This window comes from Eurypyga helias, unplaced genomic scaffold, assembly GCF_000690775.1.
Source record: "Eurypyga helias isolate BGI_N326 unplaced genomic scaffold, ASM69077v1 scaffold23779, whole genome shotgun sequence".
NCBI lineage: Eukaryota > Metazoa > Chordata > Aves > Eurypygiformes > Eurypygidae > Eurypyga > Eurypyga helias.
Window position 1 is genome coordinate 342 of NW_010273014.1, and position 15,543 is coordinate 15,884.

The 15,543-nt window shown below is 48.9% G+C and overlaps 1 protein-coding gene across 1 annotated transcript; it reads right to left on the reverse strand.

Moving 5' to 3' along the window:
- Window positions 1-557: 557 nt before the first annotated feature.
- On the reverse strand, window positions 558-11,973 carry IL2RB (interleukin 2 receptor, beta). Its single transcript, XM_010159336.1, has 10 exons — window positions 11,892-11,973; window positions 11,443-11,569; window positions 9,798-9,924; window positions 8,541-8,649; window positions 7,425-7,573; window positions 6,837-7,008; window positions 6,154-6,159; window positions 4,901-4,997; window positions 2,762-2,846; window positions 558-1,385 (listed from the first exon to the last, which is right to left on the reverse strand). Exons 1-10 carry the CDS (start codon window positions 11,971-11,973, stop codon window positions 558-560), a joined length of 1,782 nt encoding a protein of 593 aa, XP_010157638.1.
- Window positions 11,974-15,543: the final 3,570 nt, after the last annotated feature.

Sequence of the window (15,543 nt, forward strand, 5' to 3'; positions counted from 1 at the left end):
CCTGCTCAGCCTCAAACCTGAGTGCTATTTTACATCAGGATGCAGAGCAAGGAGGTGCTGGCACAGACTCCTGCTGCGAGCTGGGAAGATAAAAACGAGCTGGTGTAGTTCAGGATGGCACTTGAGCAGTGTGGGAAGGGGGTCTATGCCATTGGATCCAGTAATAGCAGAGAAACAGGTTCAGTATGAAGGTGAGTCCATGTTGGCCTGTATGCCTAAGAATCACGCTTCTACAAAAGAACCGCTTTAATGTGCCGTTATCATTCTCCATGGGTTGCTTTACTGTCCACTAGCCCAGTTACCCATGCAAAATGTCCCCTCCTTTCCAGCGGCCTGTTTCACTAACGCTTTACCTTGGGATGGATTTACACTTTGTCCATCCTGTTCCTTTTCTGGCTTTGCAGCCCTCTGGAGTAACTGTTCTCCCGCCTCATGAAAGAACAGTCCCAACGGGTTCAATGCTGAAGTCACATTTACGTCCTGAATAGAAAAACTGTCCACCTAGCCTTCCCTCCAGAGAAGGCCTTTCCAGCCTGTGGGTTTCCTCCCAGCACATCCTAGGCAGAGCAATGGTGGTACTGGCTTTGGAGGTCCCTCAGGGAAAGGTAGGCACCAGTGTTTGGGACCTGGCTAGAGAAGGCTGTTCTGCACGTATCCTCATCCTGGCTTTGCCTGACAGGTGGAGGCTGACAGAAAGAAGAGTTAGCATGTGCTGCTGGTGTACAGGGCTCAATCGGAGGGCCTGCCTTCCCACTCCTCTCCGTTACATCCATAGTGTTGCTGTCACGCAGGTCCGGTGGGTCAGGAAGTTCCGTGTCCAGCTGGCATAGCGGCTCAGCAAGCGGTAAAGCTGCTTTGTCCATCACCTTTTCATCCTGTTTCAGACCTGGTGTTGGTGAGGTGCCTTCACTTGCCCGGAAAGCCCCAGAAATAGCCATGGTCTGCTGGACTTCACCTTCTGTCTCTACCGTGAAGGACTTGTTTTGGAATCCCTGGGTCGCCTTAATACAATGAAGGAAGTTGTGGGACAACACGGGCATGTCCTCTGCCAGTGTGCAGAGGTCTGGGGAAGGGAGAGCGTGGTAAGACTCGCCATCCTCACTGCCACTGCCCTCTTGGGTGAAAGGCTCGTAGGTGAAGTAGACCTGACAGGGCTCGATCTCAAAGGAGTTAGGAAGGTGGAAGAAGAAGTAGCCTTGGTTGGTGAAGCAGCTGGATACAGAGTGCCCACTGGTTTCTAAGGGAGGATCAGGAGTCAGGGTTCCCTTGGAGAGTAGAAATTGTGATTCCTGGTCATTCTTCTGCATCACCTCGAGCATGGAGATCTCTGGGGTTGTGGTGTTCACACAGTAAGAGGATGTGGAGAATGGGGAGGAGAGCCATTTCTGATGGGGAAGAAAACACAGGAGAGAGACTGTTATGCCCCAAGTATAACACTCAGTGAGGAACCAAAGGTTTCTTCTCCTGAGCACCCATGACAACCAAATGACCTGTTCACTGTCTGAGCAAGAGTTACCAGTGGTGATGGGGAGGGAAATTTACATTCATGATGTCTTATCTGCAGGATTTTCAGAGAGACTATATCTTTCTGTCACTCTGAAATCAAGAGCGGATCTTGCAAGTCTATGTTTTGAGATTTCTGGAGGGAAGAACAGAATATGGAAGATTAAAGTGAAAGTAAGAAAAAAATTGCAAGACCGTAAGATGAAGTGAAGGTGGAAACATGAAAAGCAGTACTGAGATGCGTCTGTTCCTGTGCATTCCAGATGCAATCTATTCCTAGGTGCTGAACCAGTTTCTGATACATCTACATGGCCCTATGCAGATTTCTTGTCTAAATTGCTCTTTCAGGCCCCTTGTGCCTAAATTTCCTCCCTCATCCTAAGTGATGTCCTGCAGTACATCATTATCCTTAAAAATAAACTGGTTTTGATAACATCCAACTTCATAACCTTATGGCTGGTAAAACAAATTTTTCTAGTTCTTTCTGTATTGAGAAAGCATCTTCATTGCCTACTGCACACCCTGCCCCCCCCTGTCTGCACTACTCCCCTGTAGTTCAGGCTTTCTAAGGCTTTTTGCACTTAGGATTTTCCAAAGCTCTGCCATCCTCTGGACCTTCTGCAGTTTGTTTCCATCCTCCTTAAAGTGAGATGCTCCTTGGGATCACCTCCCACGTCTTGCATCTGACACTCCCTTTAATGCTGTGCAGAATGGTAATTGTCTCCTTGCAGCTGCCCCTACTCACAGAGAGATTAGGGGAAGGGAGAAAGTGGGGGTGGAGAAAGAAGGGAAAACTTAGCAGAAAACAGCTAAGTGCCATTCAGCATGATGGCAATTTGTATTAGGAGCAGAAAAAAGGCTCACAGCCAGGAGGAGGGGATCACAGCAGGAAATCTGGGCAAGAGCTGAGCAGCCTAGGGCAGGCAGGGAGGGACCGAAGTGGGGTGGAAGGGGATCTGAGAGGCCAAGATCCCTCACGCAGGTCCCTTGTTTTCCCTCAGGCTCTGAGCAGGGTGCTATGGTTTGTGTGGTTTGCCGTTTCTCGGTTCCGTAATTAGAGATGCTTCAGCTGAGTGTCAGGTTTTAGAAGGTCAGAAAATAAAGCTCGAGTGAAGAACCCAGCAGCTGGTGCTACAGGCACATGTCGTGTGCACATGTAGGTCTGACAACTGGCTGGCTGTGCCGGGCATGTGCAGCTGGACCCTCCTCTCCCTCATTTCCCCCTCCTAACTCCATGGCTTCATCCCCAGTCTCATACCTGAATGTCACCTCCGTGAACCGAAACGAGTGGGGGAAAGAACTTCTCAGGGTCTGGGATGTGAATCTTCAGGATCTTCTTAAACCTTGAGAAAAGAGAATGAGGAGGAGGAATGAAGCAAGGCCTGATTCTGATCGATCTGGCACTGTGGTGGGGGTAGGGGAGAGCATCGCAGTTCGCGAGTACTACCCTGGCATGGGGGAGAGGTAAAATAGGAAGAAGCATGAGGCCTCCCCTTGCTCTTGAGTGGCTTGAAATGCAGTAGCTGAGGGATAGGAAGTATAGAGATGAAGCAGTTAAGCCTGGCTTTGGAAAATACACTGCCCTCAGCCTTTTCTCAGGAGAAGCACAACAAACTTCACCAGTTTCTTCCCTGCCTTGGCTGGTCACCTTAACCTCTCCACCTGTCCCCTTAAGGCCTGTCCTGATGACAAACCAGACAGGTCTGCCTTGTTTCCAAGCCCTGGCTGCTGTGAGCTGCCCCCTCTTGGCTTTGCTACCACCACAATCATAGAATCATAGAATGGTTTGGGTTGGAAGGGACCTTAAAGACCATCCAGTTCCAACCCCCCTGCCATGGGCAGGGACACCTTCCACCAGACCAAGTTGCTCAAAGCCACATCCAGCCTGGCCTTGAACACTTCCAGGGATGGGGCATCCACAGCTTCTCTGGGCATGGCCCGAGCGGGACCATGGCTGGCAAAGCTGTGCCACAGCTCCCTGCCCTGTTAGCAGGACACTGCATGGTATAGCTAGGACACACTGGCTGTGCAAGCCATCTGAATATGCCTTGCATCACTCCAGAGGCCTTTTCTGGAACCAGGGTGTTGTCATCCTGAGGCAGCATGAAGTGATCTAATCTGCTCCTGAGTCCTTCACAGAGGTTGGCTGATCCTGTCAGCTCTTTGCTGAAGCTTTGCTGTGGGATGCTCTAAGGAAAGACTCTCCTGACCTCTGAAGGCAATCAGTGTACTCTCTGAAGCATCAGAATTTGCTAGTTCTTGCATACAAACTACCTTACATCACTGCAGATGCTATTTTTATTCATGCATGTCTAATCCTTCCTTGGATCTTACCTCAGCATTATCCTCCATCCAATTCCCCCAGGTTAATTATACTCTGTAGAGAAAGGAGGCCTTTTTATCTCTCTCTACGCCATATAGCTAGCACTTCTTCACCCTTGTGTTATGATTCAAGCTAAAACACAGTGGCCAATGACTTTCTCAGTATCCATCTTACTTCAGTATGCTTCTCCTTTCCTTACAGAGCAGCCATCCAGCCTCTGCTGCCTCAACCCTGAGAATAATTCTCCCTGCTCCCTGCCATAGAATCATAGAATGGTTTGGGTTGGAAGGTACCTTAGAGATCATCTAGTTCCAACCCCCTGCCATGGGCAGGGACACTGTTCACTAGACCAGGTTGCTCAGCACCCTGCTTCTTTGCCCCTGTCCTGAGATGAGAAAACGTGTCACCATTTCTAACCTGACCGTGCTGACAGGGCACTCTCTGTATTATTGCACAGGGTAAATTTGTGAGACACTTTCAGTCCTGAATAAAAGCAGTGTCTGGGTAGAAACGCTGGCAAAGAGATCTTTAAAGCATCATGCAAATGTTTACCAGAGTGTGATGAGACCAGGACTGCACAGACCAGGGAGAGGAAGAATTGTAGTCCTCACTCAAGAGTTTTGCCTGCAGACCAAATGTCACCTCACTCTGCTTGAGCTCTTTCTGGAGCATTAAAATGAGAAGCAGTACCTAGCCTTGCTTTGTCCTCTCTACTGGGGGAGTTTTCAACCCAGTGGCCTGCTTTTTAAGGTGCAGTTTTGGTGCACCCCTGTCAGAGAACATCTCTCTAACCCCTGGGCAGCAGAAGTGCTGAGTTGGCTGGTGTTAATTCAGACAGGGCATGGCACCAGGTCACAGGAGCATGGCACAATGCACTGATGGTGGTGAAACCACATCACCTTGGGTGGTGATATATCTCCCCAGACAAATGTCAGCCTCATAAGGTTGGGCTATAAGCCATATTTTTAAGCTGCTCTCTATCCTGAGTAACGCCAAGTGAAAAACATCTCAGGTTTTGAAAAGACACACAAGATATAGGAAAGGAACAGAGAAGAAAACTTGATGCTTGTTTACCATTTCAGGGTCCGTAAGTTAATAAGGAAGGCAGTCCCAATGATCACGAAGATGCAAGTGCTCACTATAAGAGCTGGCAGGACTGGACGGGATGTTTCTGCAAGATGAGAGAATGAGGGAGTTGCTGTGAAAATTTAGCCAGGATTCTGGAGGGAGGAGCTGCAGCCCATCCATGACAGTTCAAGGTGATCAAAGTAAGCCTTTATTATAATTTTATAATTAATTTTATATAATAATTCTATCTATATATATACATATATAATATTATATGAAGTTATACAGGTCAGCTAAATGAGTTCTGCTGTGTTTTGTAGGGTGCCTTTGAGCTGATACCGGTTTCAGAGTCTACTTGGCATTGCTTAATAGATAATTTGTGCTGAACAGCTTGAACTCCCTGTTCATAACAGCTGGGGTTTGCCGTAGATGAGATACCACAGTCTACTGCTTGAAGTGTCCATCCATCTGTCTGTCTCATTGCAAAGGAAAGCAGGGAGTTCTAAAATCAGCTTAAGTGGGATTGGAGACTTGAAACAGCATTATGAGTCAATAGGGAAGACAGAGTCATGGGGTTCATGGGTCTTTGAGAAGGCAGGAGGACCAAGAATGGAGAAGTTTAAGAGTCAAGGGGCTGTCCTCTTTCTTTGGAGAGGTGTAGGAAAGCTTTAGGAGGCTAGGAAGCTTACAGCTTTCCACCACATTTCAGTACTTGGATTGTAGGGCTACGAGAAAGAGACCAAGTTCCTACATTGCCAGTGTTGCCAGCGCTCTTCAGGCTTGTCTGGCATCATCTCAAACTTTTCTCAATCTGTCTCTTTCACATACATCTCCCCAGTGCACTTTTGCGTGGTCTTGCTATCCTGGTGCCCGTCCCTCTGCCTGCCCCCTCATCTCCCTTCAACCTAGTGTCCCCTGGTCTGGGCCTGCAGAGCATCTCTGGAGTAGTTGTGAGGGAGCAGCAAAAAATCAAAGAAGGAGGAGGCATTTTTAGGACATTCTTTCTTTGCCTGCCCTTGAGATGCTACTTAGATCACTTTGTCTCCTCTGCCTCTGGTACCCTGGTTATCTTTGGGTCTTGGTTGCTATGACAACTGGTTGCGGCTGTATCCTATTCATTGACATCACACACTGTCAAAATTTGATCGCCACAGCAACACAGTGCCCTTTCTAAACATAGCTCCTCTGTTTATACCAGCACCAGGCACAACAGAGGGGCTGAGCAGGGGCAGAGCGGGGGCGACATGAGAAGGAATAACCTCTATCTGCTAATTTTTCAGAAAAGGAATGACAGAGAGCACAGCCAATGACTCACTGAAGAAACTTGCTCAGGGCACTGTCTTTCACGGCTGGAGGTGTCCTCGATGCCGTGGTTCACGACAACGAGTGATTCAAGTCTCAGCAGACCTTTTTGGAAAGAACTTAACATGTCTGTAGGTCTCTTCCATTCTCCATGAGACTTTGCTTCCTAGGCTCAGGTGCCCTTTGGTTCAGGAGCTGTGCACTCTGTTTCACTGCATGTCACTGATCAATGGCTCCAATGAACTGGGACATTTTAGACAGCTGGATTTATGTTTCTAGATCACATTAGCACCTGAGAAAATGCAAGTCCTGGCCACTGCTTCTGCAGGGCAGACATCTGGCCTTACTGCCCTAGGGGAGCAGTCCTTGATTTCCATCCTGTGGATTTTTCCTGGCTTCTAGAAGTCAGAGGGGCTCTGTTGGTGTCAGAGGGTCTTTGCCCTTAAGCCCTGTCGAGCCAGCCTGACCTAACAGATTAGGAAGGACAGATCATTTCCAACCTTTTCTATTGCTCTTCGGTCAACACAATCCGCTATGCTCATGTTCCTCCAGCATCTCAGCCTGCTTTAGCCCTTCTACCTTGTTTTCCCTGAGTCCCCGTTTTCCCCTCCAAGTCAGACTGCCTGACTCCGATCCTTACGGTCAGCATGTGTCCTCCACAGTATCGTCTCGCTCCAGTCGCTCCAGACGCCTTTGCAGATACTTGAGGTGCTTGGTCTTGCACGGACAGATGCCTCATATTTCAAGTCAGGTAAGAGGTTCTCAAACACCACCCACATCTTGTCATACTCAATGGTGAGGTTGTTGGCATCCTTGGAATAGGGAAAAATTAAAGCATCATCAACACCTTGGCTTACAGACTCACGTAGCCACTTCTTCCAAGGCCCCCAGAGAGGACCTGTCTCAGAGGACCTCATGCACTACTTGTTCACCCTGGGGGAAAATTCTTCTTTGCTTTGCTTTTTTTATCCCTTTCAGGTCTGTCCTGGAGCTGTCTGGGCTTCTTTGTGACAACACTAAGCAAAATAGGATTTCTGTTTGCCTCCATGTCATCACCAAACACTGGCAGTGGGTGACACAGATAAAAGGGTATGGGGGTGTGATCTGGTCTCCAGATTCACCAAAACTGGGTTTGTCCTGATGGGTGTCCCAGGAGCAAGTCCTGGGTCATGTAAAGAAGACCAGGATTCGTATGAGGACAGGTCCCAGTGACCCACTTTGTACTCACCTCCCAGGACTGACTTGTGGTTCGGTACCGCACTTCGTATTTCCGCTCCCCATCCAAATAGTGAGAGGAAATGTTCAGGCTCCATGTTAAGTTGTACTTGTTTTTAGTTTCACTAACCATCTGAAGATTTCCCGGAGGCCGCAGCTTTACTGGAAAGAGAGAAAGAGCAGGGCTGATACCTCCGCACCGTCTGTCCATAGCAGGGCTCCGCCACAAACCCCCTGCAGCAGGGTCAGCGTCCTGGCTGTGCTCACAGGCTCCAGCCAGCCATGGCCACGTGAGATGGTGGGTGGGTTCCACCTCTCTGTTCCTCCTTCTTCCCCCCTGTCCCTGACTGCAAACGGCCTGTTGTCTCTGGACTACGTTAAAGGCAGCCCCTGCTGTGAGAGTGGGCCCTGCAGTCAGTGCACTCGGTCCCACATGGCCGAGCATCTGACCCTGATGGCGTGACTCACAAGGCAGTTGTATGGACAGGAATGGAAGAGGGCTGGGGAGACAGCTGCTTCCCAGCTGCTTTGTCAGGGGATGGAGTTACACAGGCTGCCTAGGCTGATCCTTCCCAATCCCTGATTCCAACCATGCCTTCTTATGCCTCACCTTGCAGCAGCTCTATTGGACATCTCCTTGAGCCAGGTAATGTCAGACATCCAGCAGAAAATTTACCCAAGCAGGTGTTTTTCTGCTGGATTAGTGAGTTGAATCTTTTCAGCAGACTGCTGCATGCCAAAGCTGGCTCAGAGGAGGGCAGAAGCACATGTCTGGCAGGAGGGACAGGGGAAAAGCCTCAAGACTTTCCCTCCTTCATGCAGCATGCCTTTTTCAGGAGGTTGGCTGAGCTGTCATTGCCTGTTTGAAGCCAGAAATCCTAGTGCAAAGCACTCTCATTTAAGTGTCCCAGATCCAGGACAGGACAGGAGGTGGCTGGCATGACACTGCACGTTAGAGGTGCAAGTGGCAGGAGTCAATGTGGTTCATCTGTGCTGGTTGTAGCAGGGGACAAGGAAAAGACACAACTCTAAAATCAGCTACAGGTGTTGCATGGGGTGGATAGGGAAGAGAAATTAGCAATCCTACTGTGGGGAAGCTTCAGAGACTGCAAGACAGATGAGTACTCACTATTTCTAAGTGGACTGAAATCTTCTATTTGCACAGGTATAGTCTTATTCTCTCCAATCTGGCAATGGACAGACACGGTAAGACGGTCTGCAGTGGTGAAGCACTGAGTCTGCAAGGAAAATTTACCATTAGTGACGCTGCAGCCTGATCGATAAGCATTCATATTTCTAAGCATTGCCTATGTATAAGAGGTTAAGGAATACTTGACAATAAATATGAATGATCTTTATGTCTGAAAAACATAAACCTCAGTGGTGAGTGAGGAACAAAAGATTTATTCTTCATGTGGTTGGATTTCTTTTCCTTGGTGAGAAGGGCACAAAATACTGTGATATGCTAGTTTACTAGGATTGCTGTATGTGCTGACTAAGCAGGAAAAGGTTACTTTCTATGGGTGACATTTATTGAGAAAAAAATATTTTTTGCTTAAACATTTTGTGTTCATCAGTAAGATTGACATTAGTATTAAATATTAATCCTGAAATGCAATGATACTAAAGGGCCACATACAGCATACACTATTAAATAAGCAATAGGGAAATTAGCTTGATTAGAAAGAAAAGATTTTGGAGCAACCCTGCAATTTGTCTTTGCACATGATGTGCAAATGGAAGAAAGCTTGTCTCTCATCAGAACTGGTTGTGACTTTATCAGTATGGAGAATTAGCTCATATTTGGGTGGATTTTTAATGAAAACACAAGGATATGCCTGAAAGAAGTACATGATGAGTCTAAAAACCAGACTGATTTAAATGAAGAGTAACAGCTAGAGGATTTGCAGCACCATTAGCTCCAGTGATGTGCTGCTTTGCATCTTGTATTTGATGCATCTAACCAGACTTCGCAGTAGCTAATGATCTGGAAAATGGTACTGACCTCTTCAAGGAAAATGAGGTCAAGAGGTAACCTCAGAGATGGTGGTGATGTCCATCCCTCCTCAGAGGAAAGGATTAGGACCAAACCCAGGTAACTGAGACATGGGACACTGCATGTAATCTGTCTGTCCTGCACCTGTTCTGCCTGTGTCAGGACAGCACGACCAGCTCACAGTGAAGCCAATCACTCCTGCAAGGGAACCTGCAGGGTTGACACTTATTCACAACACACAGCATCAAGGCCAACACCAGAACTGGAGTCAGGGGTTAGCTTTGACCTTTTATACTGCTCCTGGGCATCACACTGATTATACACCCAAAATCCACATACAAATCCTTGATACCTTGTTATTAGCCAGGATACCCCAGATGAATTACTCACATTACTGTTTTTGCTGAAGGCCTTGATGCATCTCCTCAGTCCTGTCATGTGTTCTGCCCTGGGTAATTCACAGTACTCCTTTAATTTTTCAGATAACCTAGGTTTTAAGCAGGATAATGCCAGTGAACTGGGGAAGCTGTTTTGTATTTAGTCAAATTTTATGTAACGCTAAAGGCCTTTCAAAGCATTTTGCATCCTACTGTATTTGCTGAACAGGTTACAGCAAGGATGTAATCTCACTTTCTCTCCTCACTGCATCATTCGGACAAATTTTATGTGCTGGCACAAGGAGATTCAATGCATCCCAGTTATTTCAAACCAAAGGTAACAGCAGGTTTCCAGTTTCCAAGTCTTCACAAAACCTTATTGTTACCTTCTCTGCTTTATGTTGATATGTGAGGGCACGCAGAGCCCAAACGCATCTGCTGCCTAGAACTGCACCAACGTGGCCCTGGAAGACAGGTGCCCCTCTAGGATTTTCAGCCCCTCTAGGGTTTACAGGTCTCCTTCAAGCCACTCTCAATCCTGCAGGATCTCAGAGACTGAGTGAGATGTATCCTCTGAACCAGGTCACATCCCAGTCAACCAGAACTATACATCACACTTGGCAGTGCTATGCCATGACTTCTCTTCTGCTCTGGCACATGTGGCTGAACAGCCTAAGCTGAGCTATGGCACAGGGGGTGACAGGGTGGGAAACCATCTGTGGGGTTGCGGTTCAGGGGGTATCGGACTGAGTTGCCTGCTCCAGCTGTAAGGTCAAATCAAGCCTGGACTTGCTGATCATGGGGAGAGGTGGTGTCTTAAGAGACCTGGTCAAGTAATGGCACTGTCCCAAATCCAGCCCAAATTCCAGCCCCAATCTCTGTGATTCACACCCATGAATGTTTTGGCTTTCTAGGTCCATGCACCAGTACCCAGAATATATTTGTCCATCTCACCCCATTGAGACTTCTCTGTGACAGTCATGAGTAACCCACTCACTGCCAGAATGACACTGAGCCTCTCCTTATGACAGGCACCCAGGGAAGCCTCAAGGTGGGCTGGTAAGTCTCTTGACTCGAGATGTCACACTTGAAGACCACAGACACTCGGCTACCCCTCACTGGCCACACACCTCCCTTCTGCCAGGAGATGTGTGGGAGAAGAAAACATCAGAAACCGAGAGAGATGAAAGGACCAGGGGAGATAAGGCAAACAATATTTCCCTTAATTTATTGTTACTCAGGGCGCAGCATCCCAGCTTATCCTGGCAATGGGCAAATGGCCCCTGTATAACTTTAATTCCACACTCCTCCACCCCCATCTCTATACATCTTCCTTTTCCATCAAAAATGCCTTAAAGTCCAGAGTGTGGCTACGAAGAAAGCGGGATTTTTTGGAAAACAAAGCACAGATGCACCTATGGAGCTGGAAGATGGACTGTGCTAGACCGTTTGGGGCCATCAGGTGACAAATGCTGAGCAGCAGCCAGCATCTCAGCCCACAGGGGGTTAAAGCCAGAGCTCAAGACTAAGCCCCTCGTCTCTCTGACTCCACGACACCTGGTCTGGGGAGGGGGACCCTACATTTCTGTGAAGTGGTAAGCTTTCCAGGACATTTAAATTCAAAGTACTGGCTTTCGTCAGCCTCTCCAGTCACCTACCTGTCACAAAATCCTAAATTCGATAAAATCTCCAGCTGGCATGGTGATTCAGCCAGGTCCCTGCCTGGGTTCCAGTCGCAGAATAGAGCTGCCCGCGAGTCATACCAACAAGTTAGGCTGGAGGTGCCTGCCAGCAGAGAAGAGACGGGCAGAAACGTGGCTGAGTTAGCAATGATGTTTGGCATTAACCATCACCCTGGACAATTCTGCCCCATTCCAAAATACAGACGGACTACTCTGCTGGACAATTGTCTCCAAGTAAGAAAGGCAAAGCTCCTCTATGTCCTTGGAGGTTGATGTGCTCATAAGAGACTAGTAACTATTTCATCCTCCTCTGGCTGTATATTACAACACGAGCATTGCACAGCAACACACCGAGGCGCGCACACACTGCCGGCCCCCCCTCCCTGCTTGCCCAGCTGTCACGGGTGAAGATAATGACTTCTTACCTTGTCCTGAGTCTGATGCCCATGAGAGAGGCATGAAGCTGAACAGCCAGAGGTGACACAGAAGCGGCAAAGAAGGCTTCATCTGTACTGGTGACACACTGAAAGAGAGAAGACGCCCCCCCAACATAGCTCAGCAATGCAAATTAGGAAGATGTCATCTCACGAGAGGCATCCACTGTCCCAGGGCAGGGATGAAAGCCCGTGCCAATCTTCTGGGCTCAGAAACTCATACCCTTTCCACTCTGGAGTCTGTGCTTTTCCCTCAGCACCTCATTGTTTTCCTGCTTTGAGTGCTTTGCTCAGCACTGAAAGTGTTCGCAGTGCAACACAGACAAGTTGTTTGCAGTAGTGCCTTCTGGAAATGTGTGTGCGAGCACATCGCGGTCCGCGTGTATTGTTTCGGGCTGCTTGCTGACTCAGGTAGAGAGTACTGCCTTGGTTGTGCATAGCAAGAGCTGCTTTTTTTTGTAAGCCTTAGGGCTGAAATAACTAGGTGCTTGCTAAGTAAGAGGGGTCTCTGGCTGCAACTGACAAAGATTTAGTTGAAGAGCTCATGGTCTAGGAGGTAGATTTGGAATGGCTTCTTTGGGAAGGGGAGGAAATCAGGGAAAAGAAGGAGTTTGCCAGGTTCTGAAAAGTCAAGGTTTTCCATACCAAAAAATATTACAGTCACACACAGACCATACACTATCCTGGCCGAGTAGACCCTGCACTGACTTGGAAGGAGCCATGCTTTTAGGTGTGGCAGAAAATTTGGGCTTTGTAATTAGGAAACTCTGCAGCACCCCTCACCTGCCCGTTGCACCCAGAGAGAATCCTTGACTTACGAAGCCTGTACAGCCATGCTCCATATTAGACAGACAGGGTTTATGGGCTTCTCATCCAAGCCTCCCCCTCTCCCCATCCACCTGGACACCGAGATCTACCTCTGCCCAGGGTAAAAGCGACCACCCTCACTTCCCAGCAAGCCTGGAGCCCAGGCAGAGCTGAGCAAAACAAGACAGAGTCCCGTTGGATGGAGTCTGCTGGGACTGCCAGGCGAGCGGGAAGAGAGGGTTGATAAAGGGCTGGCATGAGGCTTCATGTTGATTCCCGTTGTGATAAAAGATTAGGTTCAGAGGAAGAAAAACATGACGACAACGCATTAACAGACAAAGGGGAGAGAGAGAGAAAGAAAGCAGGCGGCGTGGTTGTGAGATGTGGGGTATGATTTGAGAGGACTGTGGAGAGACAGAGAGATAAATACATGCTCAGCCCTCCCCAACGGCGAGATTCAGTTTGTCAGATCGAAAGTCCTTCCAAGACGTTTTTCAGATCAGCCACCCCTGTGTGGGAGAGAGCTGGCATCACCCCATTTACCTTCCAGCTCCCGGCACCCGCTGGTCCAGATGAAGGCAGTCCCCAGGGACTGGATCGCAGGGTTGGATGGAAGCAGGTATTGGACGTCAAACTGTGAGGGGAAGAGGGAGTGAGGAAAAGGAGAGGGATGGACGGAGATATCCTAGATCACTGCATGTCCAGGTGTCAGCCAGAGCCACTGGCATGAACGGAGATGTGCCTCCAGCCCGGCAGCTCTGCTGTGGAGCCGTACCTCTCATATGTGCACAGTCTCTCTCTGTCTTTTCCCTCTCACCTTTGCACAGGAAGCTGCTGCTTGCTTGCCTTGTCAGACTGAGACGAGGCCCTGAAGTATCGAAAAGGCTAGCAAGGCCGAGAATAAAAAGCCCCAAACCACGTCCTACTTCCTGCTGGTAAAGCAATAGGTGCAGAAACAAGGGTGGAGGGATCAGGTGTTAGCTTGCAGTGCTCAGATATACTGGGACCAGTTTGTAACTATTGCTGGGAAGCAAAAGAGAGAGAGAGGACCTGTCCTCTTGGGACACCAGCAAGAGACCCATAGCTACCTCTTTCAGACAACTGAACAGATTACTTATATTGCTCTCAGGGTGTGCAGGCATGCACAGATCACTCTGAATCCAGGGATAGGAGTCAATCTGCAGCAGAAATACGCTGGACCACTTTGTGAAAAATACCTCGAGTCATTGACCTCAGTAACACCAGAGCGAAACCAGCCTCCCCACTAGTGCCCCAGTTTCAGGGGATTCATCCTGGGTCAGAGCGGGAGAGGAATGAGGTCAGTGCTGAGCGTGAGCAAGCTTGAGGCACAACCCTCACACTTGCAGATGGTGCGACACCACAAAGAACACCCATCCCGCAGCCTCCCCTCCCAGCCAAGCACCCTACTCGCTCCACAGAAAGGAGGAATCATCCCGCAGCTAGTCCGGACACCCAACACGGTAGCTGCAGTGCCTGTTGGGCATGGTTTCTCTGTTCAACAGGCCAGAAAGGCATGCAGAAAGCATGCCCGCTTTCTTCCAAAGCTTCATGTGCGAGACATGTGACCCCTCCCAGGCCCTGCAAGGCACGTTCACTTTTAGGAGGGTCTTTCACCACAGGCAGATGTCTTCCCCAGTACACCTCACTTCACCTTGCAAAGCAGGAGAGACGCACAAATGCCAATCCACAGCCCCATGGTTGCCCGCTTCCCAGATAGGCATGCACAGGCATACGTGTCCCGGTGCACCTCTCTTTTTCCATACACAGATACGGTTCTCTGAAGTGCAGCACATCACGTTTCCTGTCTCGTCTGGGCTGCACGAAGATGGCCGCTGGTGTGGGGCCAGATAATGAGAATCTCCTTTTATACACACATTGGTCACCGCGCTCTGCAATCCTCACCTTTCTCTCCTACATCAGCTCAAGGCCCAAGCTTCAGGTCCAGCAAGCAGGTTTGGCTGGCCAGAAGTGGCCAGAGGCTAATCTCAAGTCTCCAGGCAGTTCCTTTTTGAAGGACTACATAAACTTGGAGGATGGGGCCTCCTTTAACAACAAAGGGTCTTGGTTTCAGGCAGTGGAAAAATGGTGTGGGAGGAGGACGAGTTTTTAGTCACAGACAGCCCAGCCCAGAGGATGGATCTCAGAAGACATTAGACCTCAGAAAGAAAGTGTGTTGGAGCAAACCAGTGATTTGAAAGGATGGGCAGAGCTGTTTTGAAGGAGGTTGGGATAGTTGATCATTGGTCATTTCTGGAAGGGGCTACAGTTCAGACTCTGCTCCAGCATCAAGCACTCACTCAGGCAACGGCCTGGAGCGCAACACCTCTTTCCTCACCATGTACCTTCTGTGAGGTCAAGTGGGGGATCTGACCAGCCATCCTTCATTGAGGAGGAGCAGGGGAGGGGATGGGCTGTGTGCTTTCCTGCTCTGGTAATCACTGACTGTAGTAGTTGTACCTTGGAGGATCCCACCAGCTGTAATGGGATGTATAATCAAGGCACAGCCTGCCTTTCCTGGGAACTCTTAAAATGAATGTGGCTTGCTCTGGTGCAGAAGTTCTCAGCTGGAGCGATGAAGTGCTCTGTAAGTAACTTCTTGCTCTCACCAGCTTTGCAGCTGCAATGCAGTATTCATATTAACCATCATTTTTCTAGTTTGCCCTTCAGACTGAGGCATCTGCGCCTTCCTTCAGACCACAGAGCACTTTGGGAAACTAAGAGCGCAAAGTACACATTTTTTATTGTTCAGCTTTTCAAAGAAAAAAAACCCAAACACTGATTCCTCCCATTCCCACCCCCCCACCCCCCCCCCTTT

Excerpts from the sequence above, each read along its gene's own strand:
- IL2RB (XM_010159336.1), bottom strand. The coding sequence starts at position 11,973 with ATGAAGCCTTCTTTGCCGCTTCTGTGTCACCTCTGGCTGTTCAGCTTC. Across the intron at positions 11,570-11,891 it reads GGCATCAGACTCAGGACAAG|GCACCTCCAGCCTAACTTGT; the intron begins GTAAGAAGTCAT and ends CTCTGCTGGCAG. Across the intron at positions 1,386-2,761 it reads TTCACGGAGGTGACATTCAG|AAATGGCTCTCCTCCCCATT; the intron begins GTATGAGACTGG and ends CTTCCCCATCAG.